Source organism: Cyanistes caeruleus, chromosome 2 (assembly GCF_971803275.1).
Source record: "Cyanistes caeruleus chromosome 2, bCyaCae1.hap1.1, whole genome shotgun sequence".
Taxonomy (NCBI): Eukaryota; Metazoa; Chordata; class Aves; order Passeriformes; family Paridae; genus Cyanistes; species Cyanistes caeruleus.
In genome coordinates, this window is record NC_141702.1 from 45,788,223 (window position 1) to 45,805,018 (window position 16,796).

Sequence of the window (16,796 nt, forward strand, 5' to 3'; positions counted from 1 at the left end):
CCACATATCCTAAGAGATCACCTGGCCAAGAGAGCTGGAAAACACCCAGACTCATTCAGCAAAATTAATGAAGGAAGTTATTGTCAGTCCACACTATACCAGTTGCATGCTACTGAACAGAAACCCATCCACAGTGTTGTGCAGACATAAATTAATTTTAATTAGTTCATTAGAACACTGCAGATGCAAGCTCTCTTCTGATATATTTAAAACCTTTCAAAATAAAAGACGAACACACGTGTCATAAGAGGTAAACATAACTCCAAGGAATACTGGGGTCTATTCAGCAAAAGTAGCCATTTTCCCTTTCTGTGCATCCATATTTCTGATTCCTAAATCTTAAAAGCATGCTGCCACTGATTGGATCCCAAAAATTGTGTGAGCTAACTAGGTAATCACTATTAAATATAAATATAATGTAAAAAATTTTCTATTGCTTGTACATATTTTGTTTTTAATTTAAACAAGACAGAGACCTTGCAGAAGTGATTTTAAGTTTTCATTCTAAATTAAACTAACACTTCACTGACCAACATTAAAGTATACATTCAATAGCAGTCTAGGAAAGCAAGGAAGCTATAATTTGCTATTTGCAATATCTGGGACTATAGGTTTTACTTACTAACTCCTTATTCCAAATTTTCAACTTCAAATAATGTAATAAAATTGCAAGGAAAACTGGATGAACCACATTATTTCAATAAGACCATTTTAGCTCTTGCAAAGGCAAGACTGTATAAATGATAACAAATTAAGAGGAGAAACAGAGCTAGACATTTGGAACTAAAATTATGAAACAATATTCAATCTAGGAGCTTGCCTGCCTTCTTCTATGTTACCTAATGCATTGAAATTGGTTTGAAAGCTGGCTGGTGAAGGACTATGGGCATTTTCTAAATTCTCAACCACAAACAAGGCAAACATAATTCATAACAACACAGATCAAATTCAAATCTCTAGGATTTACCCAGCAGTTAAGTGAGCACTCAATAAAACCCGAATCTTAGTCTTCTTTCAAATCTGTTTGTGTCATCCCATTCCCAGTTCCAAGAACTGCTGTCCAGTATGACGGAGGTTAAAACAAACAAACAAGTTAGAACTATAAACTTTTGACAAAAGTAGGAAGCTGGCTAACAGAGGGATTTTATGCACATCTAACTCAATTTAGTTACAGTGAGCTCCCATTTGAACCTACATGAGATAATCCATAGACACAAGACTCTAGAAAACCTGACTCCTTGAGTTCTACTGCTTAAGGCAATGCTTGTTGAAAAATCACATGCATCTCCATCAAACTGAATTGCAATCATGCCAACACAGATGCCTCTCCCTGCTGGAGCAAACTGCTTGCGCTCCCACACTTTAGCAAAAACCCTGCATTCTATCCAATCCCTAATCCAGCCTTTGAGAACAAACCAGAATTATGGCAATGTGCCAATAAAAAGTGAAGTTACATTGTAATATTGAGGACATGGAAACTTGGATACATGTTAATCCATACTAAACCAAGAGGATTCATATTATACAGTTTCCAGTCTCATTTTAAACACAAAACTTCCTCAAATTACTACATTTACTTCGAACATAAAGCACTCAAAAAGAGTATGAAAGAACAAATCAAAATGTTAAGGTGGTATAAAAACTAGCCATGTGTTGTTTCCATGATTTTCAAAAAGAGAAAGCAAAGACCCAATGAACTCCAGTAACATTTGTTTGCTGTTCCAAAAATAAATCATAGTTTCATGTGCCTACACTTACGACTCATTTCAAACATCAGAGTTTTAGAAACTAAAAAAAAAATCTGTCAATTTACTTATCACAAGTAAAATAAAATCAAATCAAAACAGAAGTGGGTAGAAGTACCTCTAGAGCAATCACTTTAGTTTCCAGTCTTGGAAGGAACAGTGAACATAAACTATCCTTCAAAAGAGGAGGGGAAAAAAGCATGCTTGTTCCTTCTAAATGGTGGCAGTGCATGGCCATCATCAAGTATCTTGCTTAAAACATCATTAACCAAACTGGTTAATGAAAGATCCTATTCCAAAGTGACAAGAGGTGAACATTTTTAGTAACAGGGAACAGAAACCTTAATACAGCAACTCTTGCTAATGCCAGCTTTAAATATCTAAGCTTTGAAACACAGATCTGGCATAAACAGGTTTTCCTAGCTTTTGCCTGGGTTTTTCTAGGTCTTGTATCTTTCAGCCCTAAATATTGCAAAATATCTCTATACAATGTTAATAAAAATCATCCAAAGTTAGCTACCCTTTCAGTACACATAAAAGTGAAATACACAGTACTCGCACCACTCTGCTCACATTAATTTTTCACACATTTATGCTTTTGAACTTTGCCTTTGTTTTGAAGCCTGCTCCTACCTGTTGTTTCCTCCAATTCTCATGCTTTGTGGTACAGAAGATGAGTCCACATAAACTACCCTCAAATTCATACAAGTCTGGCAGAAAAAGCAAGTGTATGTTCCAAGAATATGGCAAACAGCTATGGGCAAGGAATGGTACTGCCCTCTGCAAGAAATTCAACCAATTCACTTTGATGGTCAAAAAATCCCCATCCATTCTACTTGGAAGGAATCAATCATGAATCAATAAAGACCTATGCCAGCCCATTCCCTCTTGTCTCAAAAAATCTTATATTCTTCTTCCAGCCTATATTGGTAAATACATTTACATTTATAGACTACATGAAAAATCACCTGGTACAATCACCTGAATTACACCGAAAGTGTAGACATGACTTAGAAAATCAAAAGATTAAAAAAAAAACTGAGAAAAGTATTTTTATGTACATAAAGATATTTGTCATCAACTAGCATCTGAATTATATTGATGCTTTAGAGCTAAACTGAAGCCTGTTAAAGAAAGAATTATAATTGATTTTACCATATTTAAGGAATATGTTAAAACTCAGCTGTTAGACAACATTCATGTGATTAAACAAATGTGCAGGTTTATTGCATACATCAGTATGCAACACTCCCAATTTCATTTATCATAAAAGATTATTCAACATGTTGTTAGCTGAAATTAGTATATTTATTTGTAGACTGAGAGCATCAAGAATTGCTATGAAATTCACATGTAGGAAGAATATTTTCTCCTTTCCATTATTTGATCACTATTCTTAGGTACTCGTGACTATGCTAATAATCTCTACCCTACATTTTCTAAAAGCAGAATATATACATAACAAGTAATTCCTATAAAACAAAAGCAGTCTGCACATATAGTTTCATTATCATCAACAATAATTCCTAGATGAATTTTACTCCACGTTTCTCAGGAGTATTTGCTGTTAGGCATTTAGTTGTTAGAGATCACTGGAATCTAACAATAAGAGAGAAATTTTCAACTAAACCTCAAAAACTCATAGACCATGGCTTAACTTGTCTAGGATAGTGAATGTATCATAACATTCAGTATTTGAATATATTCAAATATCAATTCACATTATATTCAATATCTTTAAATCATAGGTAATTATTTATGTACTTATGAAGAACAAGCAGTGGTTTTTATTCCTATAAAAATATTTAACACATTTTACTATGATAAAATTGTCACCCTTTTTCAGAATGAGATCAAACCCATTCAGAAGCTTCTTATTTAAGTTACACCACATATTTCCAGAAAAGGCTATCTTAAAAAAAATTACCTTATACACACATATTAAATAAGTCTGAGAAATAACGCTGTACCATAGCTAGGAAAGGATATAGATAACCCATGAATACAAAAAGTTAAACAAAAAACAAACCTACAAAAATCCTGCTTAAAGTATAGAGGCTACGAAATTGAGGTCATCAAATGTGTGTTTATCTGTGGTACTAAAAATGTGTACTTCAAAAAATTCTTTCAATATTAGAAATCTGCTCTAAAAGGGAACAAAAGAAAAATTCTAAATATGGTAACCTCAGTGGTGGCTAAAAGTAACTGGACTGACAATAAAAATCATCTCCGGGACAGATCTCATTTGTATCAAACTTTTTTAAAGTCCATTTTAGCAATCATCATGCATTTAAAGCATTTGATGTAAATTTGAATAATGTCTTTAAATACACTAGCTTTACACAGGAAGTTCTGGACAGGAATATACTGTGTAGAATAATAAGACTAGGGTGATGAAGAACATCCATGAAAGTTCAATAAAAAATGAAGTTTTTTTTTTGCCAATAAGACAGCAGAAACTCTGGCATTTAAAACAAATTTTTGACAAGTTAACATTCTACAGCCTGAGGACTTTACCAGTTCTCTTTGGCAGAGACAAATAGCCAAGAAAAATCATAACATTGCGTATTACACTAAGAATTCTGGTAATCAAAGGAAACTAGTTATAAATCCATTTATCAAAAGAATTCCTATAGTCTTAGATTTTCTCCATGGTAATCTCATGGTTTTGCACTGTTTTGTATAATGTAGCTTGAGAGATAAGAAAAGAAAGTATCTTTGATAGGCTTAATAATTAAAATTATTACTAATTACCAGTGACTATCCTTGTAGTCAAGGACAGAATAACTGGTGTTCACCAACACTCCCCTAAAGTAGCTCAAATTAGCATAGCTTCTACATCCCTTGGTAATGGTATCAGCAGAAGTTACAGAAAATTATTAAGTATGTGCTATCTAAACATAAAATTTCAGATCTGAGCAGTTTCTTGGGAATTAACTGAGAAGTAACAAGAACAAAAGTTCTTGCTCACCATAGAAGAACTTTTTAATAAGCTTAATTAGCACCAACCCTTTAGAACAGGACATTTTTTTCAGTATTAGAAAATTAACAGAATAAGATAACATCTAATATAGTTTATTCATCTCTTGCCAGATGTTTCCAGTACAGAAGCTGAAAAATATAATGATTTTAATTAATCTAATGATTGAATGTGATGAGTATTTATTCTTTTCACTGAAGCCAATAGGAGCTACTAAGGTTGGGCAGCTTTGAAAGACAGTTTCCATTCATATTGATTTTGGTAAGTAACTCTAAGTTACCTACATTTGAAAATATTAGTGTCTGGAAATCTACATCTTTCTAGTGACAGCACACCTTCATTTCCAAAACTTAGATCCTTATAAACTGATCTATCCATGATAAATAGACTTTTTTGTCTTTATGTAGTGCTGGGGAAGCACATGGTGCTAAGCAATAAAAAAAAAAAAAAGTGCTAAACCCCCACTAAAACTTCTACCCCAAAGAGTTGAAAGGGCACAAGCTGTAAAGCACAGGAAATGCAAAACACAACACAACACAGACAGAATGACAAGTGGTTGGTATTACTGAAATGCGTTACAAAATAAGTGGATTTTCAGGAGTTTTTTGAAGGAGGATAGTGAAGGATCTTTACGTACGTTAATTGGGAGGCTGTTCCATGTGTAGGAGGCAGCGTGGAAAAAGACACAAAGTCGGGAGTGAGCAAAACAGACAAAAGGGGAATTAAGAGCGATGCTTGGGAAGTGCTGACAGTAAAGGAAATGAGGACCAAGGTTAAGCCAGAACCAAGAGTGCCTTGAACATGGCCAACTTTATGCAAGGGAGGAAAAAATTCCTGGCAAAGGCTTAAGAAGCGAGGAAACATGGGCAATTATACAGGAAAGGAGAAATGATTTGTGTAGCATGTCCCATAGAAAAAAATAAAAACAAAAGAGTTAGGAAGTGGGAGACCAGTTCATATAAAGTACCTCATTGTAACAAACATTTCAGTCTTAAATAATAGAAAAGAATTAACTTCACTGAGATTATATCCAATACCCAGCCATATGGGAGGAGTGGCAAGAACATCAAACTGCAGTGATTCTTCTTCTAAAGCTCTTAAATCATGTGAAAAATCACTATGTAGTGTAAAAACGACACGCCCAAAGTAAAATCAAATGGAAAAAGTTAGGAAAAAAGGTGTTTAAAACATGGCAATAAATGTAGCAGTAAAATGTGTTTGTTATATGTTCTATAAAATGATTAAACACAATTAATACACAAATAAACTCTGTCATACAGAAATTTAGCTAATGCACTTCCCTTCATCATCACTGCCACCAGCTATGTGAAACACACAAGCTCTCAGTGTCCATTGAACTTTGATGAAGAAAACTTCCAAAATACAAACCTGCTAGTCCATAAGAGAAGTGAAATTAAATATCTTTCAAGCTTATGAAGGGAAACAAATTACTGTGATTTTATGTGTTCTGAGACCAAAGTGTCTTTTTGAATGGTCTAAGTTTACTTTCCATCCAATTAAAATTTTGTGTCATTTACAAGCTCAAGAGCCAAGTACAAAGAAATTGAGCGATTTGTCACTAACATTTGTAATAACATCTGTATTACTGAAGCCCTCAAAAGCAATACTGGAATTTATATTGCCACTTCTTCTTCTTGCCAGTATTTTCAAAGGAATCAAACATATTGGTTACACTTTGTGTTTGATATCTTTCATGTTTAAATACAAATTCAGGTTTGAATAACTCACATCTTATCAAATGATGTGGAGCTTGAATATTTTCATCTGAGTTCAAGTCACAATGTCACTGATGTCCACCTCTACAACAGACTAAGCCAAGTTGTATCATATATTGCTAGAAACTTAAAAAAAGATATCTGTGTCTCCTCTTCCATGTAATGAGAGTCTATCAGTAGGCCAAATTAGCTTACTTGTTATTTAATTTCTACTCATACTGTAACAAATTCTGCTTAAAATACAGATGATTGAATGTTAGTCACTTGTCTCTCTCGTTTTTATCTTGTATGTGAAAAAGGTCAGGGAAAAAGTATTAAGTACATTTCCAAACACAGTTTTAGAAAATCTCAATTTAGGAATGCTTTCTTTAACTCCAATTAAAGCATGCAGAAAAATTCCTTTCATATCAAAACCCAATCTGACTCCAAAAAAAAAACCTCTACATAGTCTTTGGCAGGCTTTAAAGTGTAAAAGTAACAGGATTACTAGTTAGACCCTTAATTACAGAGCAAGAAATTAATGCATCTCTGCCTATGTGAAGGTATGTCCACACACATCAGTTTGAACAAGCACTTATTGCACAATCTCAAACACTCAGGGAAATCTGTACTTACCCACAAATCATGCTCAGCATAATCAAACAGCAGCCAAACCTTTCTGTCACTGTGAGAAAGGAAAACCTTCTGCAATGCAATCACATTTGGGTGCTTCAACTCTCGTAAAAGCTGCAGAGAAACAGAGAAGCTCTTGTTACTTCTGCGCTTAAGAAAAGCAAACACAGCAACAAAACCACCAAACAGGTCAAATAGCAAGCAAGTAATCCTAAAACAGGCCCTAGAAGGAAAGACACCACTGATTCAGCACATTACCTTCCAAACATCAAAATCAGGATATGCACAGCCTCCATGGCATGGGTTGCTGTTCTAACAGCATAGCTGCCCATCACTACCTACCTTTCTCTGTCCCACACTCAGCACAGAGCTGCCTATCCCACCTATTCATCCTACTTGCCATCAGCACCTTCCTTTGAAAAAGTTATTGCACATAAGTATAACAGTTTTCTTATCAAAGGCGAACATCAGAATTTCAGGATGCCAGAATGAAGCTTGTGCAGCTGGTCCAGTTCTTTGTCTGGACAACACAGTTCTTGATCATCACATAATTATTTTATTACCAATATTTTTATTTTTTTTTTCTTTGGATCCCTACCTCACTTGCCTCAAAGTTCATAGGCTGATGTTCTCAGAACATCAGGGTGTTTTCAAAGGAAAGCGTACCAAAATGGGTTTCCTACTGGTTGGTTTCAACTACTATTCTGTAACCCAGAAATAATCCCAAATTTATTTATTGCTTGCCAGAAAGAAAACTAGGTCTCATCACTAATTAGACAGCATATTAAAGCAGGCTCTGCTGTTGAAGTCATCCTTCCGCCAGATTAAACCAGTTTCAGGAGGAGTTGAGAAGTGGTACTCCCTAAAACATAATTTCCATGGAATCACTTTTTGTTCCCCTCCCTCTACACACTGTAGTCACCAGAATGATTGATCATTTCTGTCTTATCTTGAAATTGCTCGCATCTGTAGCACTAGTATATACATTGCCAAGAATCAATTTATAATGGCAAAATTGTAAATGGAGTAGCTTCCAAGGCACATTTGGGAGAAATTAATCTTCCCTTTTTTCACCCAACAGAAAAAGACTCAAGATGTTTATTTTAGGGGAAATAAAATACTTATTTTAAGTTATATTATCCTTTGACTATACAAATACCTGTCAAGACAAGAAATCTAAAGAATATCATAGCTGTTTAAACCTATTCCATTTTTCCAGCAAATTAAATCATTTAGAGGCTATTTTTTACCAGTGTTTTCTTATTTTTCTTTCTTTCCCTAACCCTGAACCTCCTTTTCTGCATGCCAGACAAACCCAGTCCCCTGAGCAGCTCCTTGTGAGCTTATTCTTTGTTACATTCAGGCTGTCAAGGCTGGATGCCACAGCAGCCAACACTTCAGCAGCAAGAGAGCGACCAAGGAAATGTTGGCTCTAAGACACCACATCAAGAATGAGAGCTCTATTCTAGCTATGCTGGACTTACAGTGGTGCTCCACACCAAGTAGAAGAGGTCAAAAATAATCATATACGGTACAAGGGATGAGCGTGAGCCACAAACACAAGCTGTTTGTCAGATTTATGTTAAAAACCATCTCATCTAGGAACAGACTACTGCAGGAGAGAGAGTGACCACAGGGACTGAAGAGAAGTAATTCATAGGTACATAAAGAGTAAAGGTAAGGGAAGTCATTCTAAAAGCACAGGAAAGATGTGATCAGAAAGGAATACTGGGCAGAACCAAATACACAGTTGTGGAAATCAAAAGACAGCAAATTTGAGACAAGTGTTTCAAAGATAAGTATTGATCTAAGGCTGAGACAAAAAGAAATGAGTGACTTCAGAAACTGTATTTTCATTACAGCAGACAGGTGGAAGCCAACAGTGTGAAAATTAGGGTGACACAGCAAAGCTACTTGTATCACAACTGAATCTACCACCTACCCTAACAACTTCAATGTATGACTAGAACTTTGTCAATATTTACCTCCTATACATATATCTAATAGGTAAATGATGCACCTTTTTGGGAAATGATTATTATGTCCATGCAAAACCATAAACAACTTTCACAAATGTGCATTTTTACCATTTTCTACCTAGAACCACAAGGACAATTTCTGGGATGTAGTAAATCACTGCCTACAGTTCTTCTGCAGCAGATTGCTGTATAAACTTTAAAGAAAGAGAACTGATAAACAAAACACAATACCAATATTAATTTCTTAGGTCTTCTGCAGAAGTAAATCGGTTTGAAGACTTGGTTGATTTAAGTTAGAGGGAAGAAATTAATATATTGTCCTAGTAATTGAAAGATGCTGGTGTACTTGGCAATATCTTGTACTACAAGGTAACAACCTGAACTTAAAAAGGATATGCGACAACTATAATTTATTAGTAACTGAACACAGCATCATATTTGAATAGTACTTTAACCTAATGTTCCTCTAAAATTTAAGTTCCATCATACCCAAATTGGGGTAAAATGCTAATAAAAAATGGTGTCTCAGTTACAATACATTTCTTTCTTGTAGCAGCACACAGAGCAGTTTAGATAAAAAGCCTTTGAGAAAGACTTCATAGTGAATTGTCTACATCTGTGCAACTTTAACTGTCCTGTAAAATGGCTTTCATCTAAACAGAATATATATGATGATTATTATTGAAATTATTAACATGAGAATTGTACAAGCATCATTTTTAGTTGATGCCAAAGCTTAGTTTAAAATGATGCTTTTGGATAGCCCAAATAGCATGGAACAGCTTCTAGGATTCCCAGATGGATATCTGCTATATGCAGAATTGCTAGTAATTTCTTCAACTGTCTGATGAATAGTAAGTTCTCTGCGATGCACAGTGAGAATTTCCCTCACAAGCTAATGTCTCTTCTAGCAGGGGAAGGGAAATGACGTGAAAGTCAAAGATGCCTTAAAAAAAGTTAAGTTTGCAACAGAATACAGAAGCTTGAAGTCCTGGAAATGTAAAATGCCAGTAGTCATGCTGAGGTAGACTTTGCATAGAAAATCCAAGAGTAAAGGTTGTCTAGCCAGAGAAAGAGCACAAGAGAGTGTACAAGATTAAGCAAGTAAAAGTGGGATAACATAAAACAAAGAAAAAATGAACAACTGTAATGTTTTACCTCAGGTTTTAATAATAGTTATGATACAGATCATGGAATGAATGATTCACAGATAATAGAAATGCCTCACACTTAAGAAAGTAGAAACTATCATAGGTCATATACAAGCAAAACTCAGAGGTATCAGAGGATTAGCAAATATATCACATATATTTTAAAACGGGACACAAAGGAGACAAGGCATTTGGAGACTTGTGAATCCAAAGCACGCAAAATAACAATTTTGAAACAATGAACATAGAGAAAAATGTGTGAAAAACAAACTGTCCTGACTTTCTTCTCTGATAATTGATTTTCTACACAAGTAGAAGATCTGTGTTCAAACTTCAACCTTATAATAGTTTTAAATACTTCATCGGATGGGAAAGATGACAATTGGAATACATTCAAGGTGAGCTAGAAAAATACCCTAAAAGGGCAGGAGACAGTGGGACACATTTCAAGGTAAAGTAGCTCTATATATTAACTACTGAGGAGTTACCAAAGAACAAGTACTGTGTTTATTAACAAAACCCATCTCAGCATCAACATCATGAGTGTGAATTAAGTTATCTGAATAAATAAAGGCAGAATTCCCAAGGGAGAAAAGGAATGTGATAATGCATCATCTTTTATGCCACTTTATTCTGTGACTGAGTAAACAAAGAGTAACAGAAATAAAATTAAATTAACAGCACAAAATCTGAATTCATGCACTTAAAAACTAACCAAGAATTCCTACTATAGACTGAAAAGTCAGCAGGTGCAAGTGAGAAATGGTAGAACTGGATTGCCATAAAACAGTGAAGAAAATTAAGGTGGTAAATCTGATATTAGATATCCTAGTTGAGGTCCTTACAGGAGGGAACAGAATGTATTTATATCAACATATAAAAGGCTTCTGTAATATATTCTTTTAAATACTGTATGTGGTTTTCTTTGCTCAAACACCACCCCCTCCACACTCACACAAAATATGAACTCTCCTGGAAAAAGGCAAAGGGTGATCAAAGGAGCAAAACAATCTGTCTCTCAATGGGGAATTCTCAATTACTCTAACTGTTCAAATATCGAAAGAAATAAGATGGATACCCACTAAAATACAAAGATATGAGCATCAATGATGAAAGAAATCATTACACTAGATGATAATCATGGCTGAAGAACAGAAAGACAGCTAATAAGAGATAAAATTACCCTGCAAGTTAGCATTTCATGAACAGGAAGGTTCAGGAACAGCTCCTCAATTGTAGGGAAAACAGTATATTTCATTTGCTTCTTTATCAACATTATGAAACAAATTCAGTTGATGAACTTGATATAAATCACCACTAGATTCCCCAGATGCCTATGCAGTACGTGCTCTTGTAGAAGCCTTCATGAAAAATGGGTTTAGTGAGGTTTTACTGATCATCTCCAGCAGATGGAAAAGATGATTGACACCAAGCTCCTACAGCAATTTGGTTTAAATGCTTGAACTGAGCCTGCAAATCACCTATCACCATATAATGCAAGTTCCTTTTACAAGTAGAGTAGCAACTAGGAAGTCTCTTGATCTTTTGAGATATGCAAAATTCTCCCTTTTTCCTTCCAAAGAGAGAGACAACTTCTGTGAATGGGAGAAGAGCTGCAGTGTTACCAATATAAACAATGTGATCAATTATGAGGACACTTCAGCATATTGAAAAACAAGTCAAACAGTACATTCCTCAAGGAAATAAATTGTGCCCAGGAATACTTTTATGCCACAGGATGAATAACGCTTTCTAGCTATCACTTACAAAAGCAGGGTGAGGACAGACATTTCCATCTTGCTGTGAAGGAAACATAAGAAAAATCAGAGAAAACAGGAAGACAAACCAGTGCTCTCACTACTGACACTAGTAAATCTTGCAGCAGACATGGTATTTCTGTGTCAGTGATGACAAAACCCATAACCACCTTCAAAAATTTATTCAGGGGGCAATCTCATCTAAGAGGTGTACCCACCTTTCACATAGTTTACTTCCGTCCTTTGATCTATGTACTTCAACTGATCTGGAACAGCACTGGTAGTTTCTTTGATGGAAATGCACACTGTACTGCATTTAACCATTTTCAAGGTTAGAACAGAAACTGATAGGTGGAAACGTGGATCACAAGAAATCACAGGACAGGCCAAAGCATGAGGCTGATTGCTTATAAAAGCAATTGCACATTAGAGAATTTTAAAGCCACTTCTTCTGTGATGAATCTATTCAAAGCCTCTAGGGTCACTGGTTATTTTTTAATTGAAGCTGAACTTTTCAAAGGAACATAAAGATCATAATTTTACTTCTTCAGAAAGTCTTTTAAAATTCCAGCTGGTTTAGATGCTATTAATCAATACTAGATACTCTCCATGTTATTAATATTATCCTTTCCATAGACCCTCTGCTGCCTATTATCATATTGAACCCATGCTGCCGCTTTTGCCTCAGGGGGATATATATGGGCCTCTCAAAAAAACCAGGCAGCTATTTATTTTATTTAACATGTAAATACAATCCTTTGCTAACTGTGCTACAGATCTTGAAGTTATCAAGGTAAGATGAGAAGTTACCAAGAAAAGAGAAGGGAATTCAAATTCAAACAGGGTATCACATTAGAAAACTACTCAAAATTCAGCTTTTTTTAGTGATCCAGCTGATTCCGAAGTTAGGGATTTTCCAGTCTGGACTCCCATTTCTACTTGGAGAAATTACCATTACAGAGTTAATAACTCTGTATAACTTAAGTACCAAAAGCCTTAATAAGTAATAGCTTCAAACTGAGCAGGTATGGGGGGTTTGTTTCCAGTTTTAAGTTGTCCATGGCTGACACTTATATAAGAGGTCTCAGAAAGATGCAGGCAATATAAAAACAGACATAGAGAAATATATACATACACAAATAAAGATAAACTACCCAAAGAATCTAAAAAGAAAGATAAAAGTTTAAGCATTAGCTTAAGTTCTACTTTACAAAGGATATATTCTTTGTTCTCTGGTCTGCTAAGGCCTGTCCTTGGACTGCTTTTGGCATGCAAAACCAAGTAGAGGAGGTAAAATGCCAAAAATTAACAATTGCCATTCTTACACAAACTGCTAGGAGTGCTGCCTGAGTTTACAAGGCATACTCCAAATTAAAATTAACAAGCTAAAATATTTCAAAACAGTCTCTAAGTAGAGTCCATGCAGACTCCCTTCTTCCCTCTAATTCATCCTATACATGCATCTAATTATGACCAGTTTGATCCCAAGCAGTTCTTCACGTTTAAGAGACATCCCTCCACGTATGGTCTACACATTCTTCAACCTTCTTTCTTCACACTTGCATCTCTTCAAAGCATGCAGTCCCCAAACTCATTGCGAGGGTTCAAAATTATCAGAAGAGAAAGATCAAATGTGTTTAAAAAAAAAAAAAAAAAGAAGACAACGAACAGAATCTAACCAGTAAATGGCCAAATGTCAGGACAGGAAGAAGGCAAAAATGTGCCCCACCCTTCTCCTATGAGAAGGATTAAGAAAGTATTTATTCTGTAAAGATTTTCATTTCGGGAGCTGAAAATGGTCTGGCATTGCTAAATAACATTATTATTCTGAAACAAAAGCTTGGCAAAAGACTTCTTGCAAGTATTACATTGTAACTAAACTGAAGAAATAGAAACTAGGATAACTGCATTTTTAATTCTTAAGGTCTCAAAAAAACAAAAAACCACCAAATTATCTTTGGCATTTGTCTTGGAGACATGAGCAGAAATACAAGTTAAGAATTCTTTCCATTTCTTACTTAGCAGTATCATATACTAGAGGACAGACTTCTTAATAACAGAGACAAAGGACTACTGTAAAATTACTTCCAAAGCAAGAAATCACTTAATTTTTAATACAACTATATAAGGAAATGCTGACATTAAGATCACACAATATCAGCTTTGCTACAGTGCACATATTAAAAATATAATTTATTTTCAGATCTTTACTACAAAATAAGTCTGAATTATTATTAAATTTGGGCATGTTTCTAAAAGAAACCTCATTTCTTTTAGGACAATTGAATTCTATGCTCTCTCTTCTTTTAAAGGCAGTTGTGTATTTAATTTTGGTCAGTCTGGCAGAGATTTAGCAATAACCGTTTTCCTCCCAGCTGAAAGGTATAAATAAATTAAAGCTCTGTCTCTCTCAACAGAGATTTTTCTCCTTATTTGGCCTACAATAAAAGAACATCCAACCACAGATAACACCACCAACTAAACTGAAAACATCTATAGAAAGTAACTTGTTAAATAAGTAATAGTGAATGTTTGTCCTTTCTGAAGATTTTAAGATACCCTGAATTTGCTTCTAGGTTGACTAGAAATTTCTTCTGTTACTGAAAGGATAAAGAAATTTTCCATCAAATTAACAAAGTCTCTTAAACCTAAAGCTATATTAAAATGTTACAATGGGGCAGAGGGAATACAACACCTCACAAGTAGCATCACACCATTCCCCAAACCTACGCATTCAGTCTGGAGTTTTAAACTGCAACAAGCTTTCTCTTGCAGGTCTTATTCTAACATTTTCACAATTTTCTGAATTCCTGGCAACCAGTTATCACCTTGCTCTAGCACCGTATCTCATAGTGCATAAACAGTAATGGCAACTGCAGTACTCTAAAACTCTTGCAGAAGGGCAATGAATAGACATCAATGCTGATCGTCCATTTTTCGAAGAAGACTTTCCTCTCAAGAAGACTTCAGAAAGATAAATGTTATACGAACCAGAGTAAGACAAACAATGTTTTAGCAAAGAACAGCCAAAAGGCATGTTTTTCCAGCCTCAATTAATTATGGCACCATAGTGATGCATCTCTACAAAGGTAATAAATTTCTAACCTATACAAAGTATTGGGCAGGGATTGCAATAGTATCCTGCAAAGATAGTATTTTTACAGTCCATTTTTTCACTTTAGTCCTAAAGTTTACTTATCTCCTCTACTTAACTGACTTTTTGATTAATGCTTTTATTACTAAAGCTATTTTTAATTTTTGGGATTATTTGTCATTTTCCACATTTTATACAGTACAAACTATATAAATGCAAATTGTGAAACAAGTTATTTGAAGATACCATTAAAAAAAAATCTAGATCTTGAAAAAACTTCCAACAACTTCTTGCATCTGAACAGTAACAATCACCAGCCTCCCAACTTCGTAAATATGTTTGTTGGGCTCAGGGAAAAGTGCAATTCTGTGCCTCTACTTCTTATCCTGAAGTTCTCTATCCTATGCTACGAAAATTTCCCACATTTGCTGGAACCAGAGGGTATAAAGTGTGACAATGCTGATCTGATCCAACACCTATGCCCAAGATCCTAAGTTTCTGCCAGAACCACCTGTAAAATTCAATGCGTGAGGGGTTCTCTCAGATGATGCATAACAGATTTGGCTCCATAATAAATTGCTTGTGAGGCCGCCAACATCTCCTCTCAACCTGACAGCTCAACAACCAAAGCTCTCCCACCAAGTGGCAAACCTGGCTTCAGTCCTCACCACTGCTCTGACACGCTGAACACAAGGGACACAGTGCCTGGAAAGACACAGCTCAAGCACTTCAGGACAATATTCCAGATAAAAAGAGGAGACTCCCTACAGCCTGAAGGTACCCCAACCCTTTCCCAGGAAAGGCACAAAAAATGAAGCTTCTCAAGTGTGCATGCTGCAAGTTACAAATCCAACTTCAGAACTGAAAAACCTACCCTTGCTTTGTAAAAAGACCTGGTGTATTATTCAAGGTCAGGTATGCTGCTAGCGAGTACTCCCACATCTGAGTTCTGAACTTGCAGGCAATTATGTCTCCGATACAGAAATATACATGAATATAAATCAACAATTATAATGAGACAACACTCTAACAACAATTTATCATGTCCAACAGCATTTTATGAAGGCATTCTTCAATACAAAGTACTAACACAACAGTCCTTTGTAATTCAGAAACTGTTTGAAAAAAAGATAACTAACTTCGCTTAATTTTGTATCCAGGGGCTGTATGCTAGATCAGGTATCAGTTATCCTGTGTCATGGTTTAGGAATGGTACTCTCCAATGTAGTATTCCCACTGAAACCACTTCAAACCATGTGTCACCTGCTCACTCCTCCCTCTTCCCCAAACCCTCTGGAGGGCTGGAGAGAATTGAAGGCAAAAAAAGGCAAAGATCAGGCTTGAGACAAGAACATTTACTGGAAATAAGAAAAAGAACAGTAACAATATTAATAACAAAAATGTGTGCAAGAGAGGTTAATGATTCATATGCAAATGCTCACTACCACATCACAGGGGGTCTGACAACACAGACCCAAAAGGGATCCCTTCTCTAATTCCTGGAAAACGGCATGAGGAAGTCCTTATACAAAAATTAACCCTGCCATGGCCAGAATCAGGACACCTGTCTGCCTAAAGCCAGCATAAAGTCCATGCTCCGAGAAACTCAAAAGAAATTTAATTAAGTGCCTTGGACCCAATCTGGACCTAACAAGAAGGTTGAACCAGCAACAAAACAGAAACCTCCAGCCAGGATACAACTCTGTTATATACCATTTTCATGATGCTGAATGACAGAAACA

The 16,796-nt window shown here is 35.4% G+C and overlaps 1 protein-coding gene across 3 annotated transcripts in view; it reads right to left on the reverse strand.

Moving 5' to 3' along the window:
• CDK19 (cyclin dependent kinase 19) overlaps window positions 1-16,796 on the reverse strand; it is a 124,621-nt gene that overhangs the window by 67,553 nt on the left and 40,272 nt on the right. For all 3 annotated transcript variants that reach the window (XM_086876824.1, XM_086876825.1, XM_086876826.1), the window contains one exon: window positions 7,077-7,187. In XM_086876824.1, the coding sequence (XP_086732950.1) occupies window positions 7,077-7,187 (111 nt within the window). The remainder of the gene's footprint in view (window positions 1-7,076; window positions 7,188-16,796) is intronic.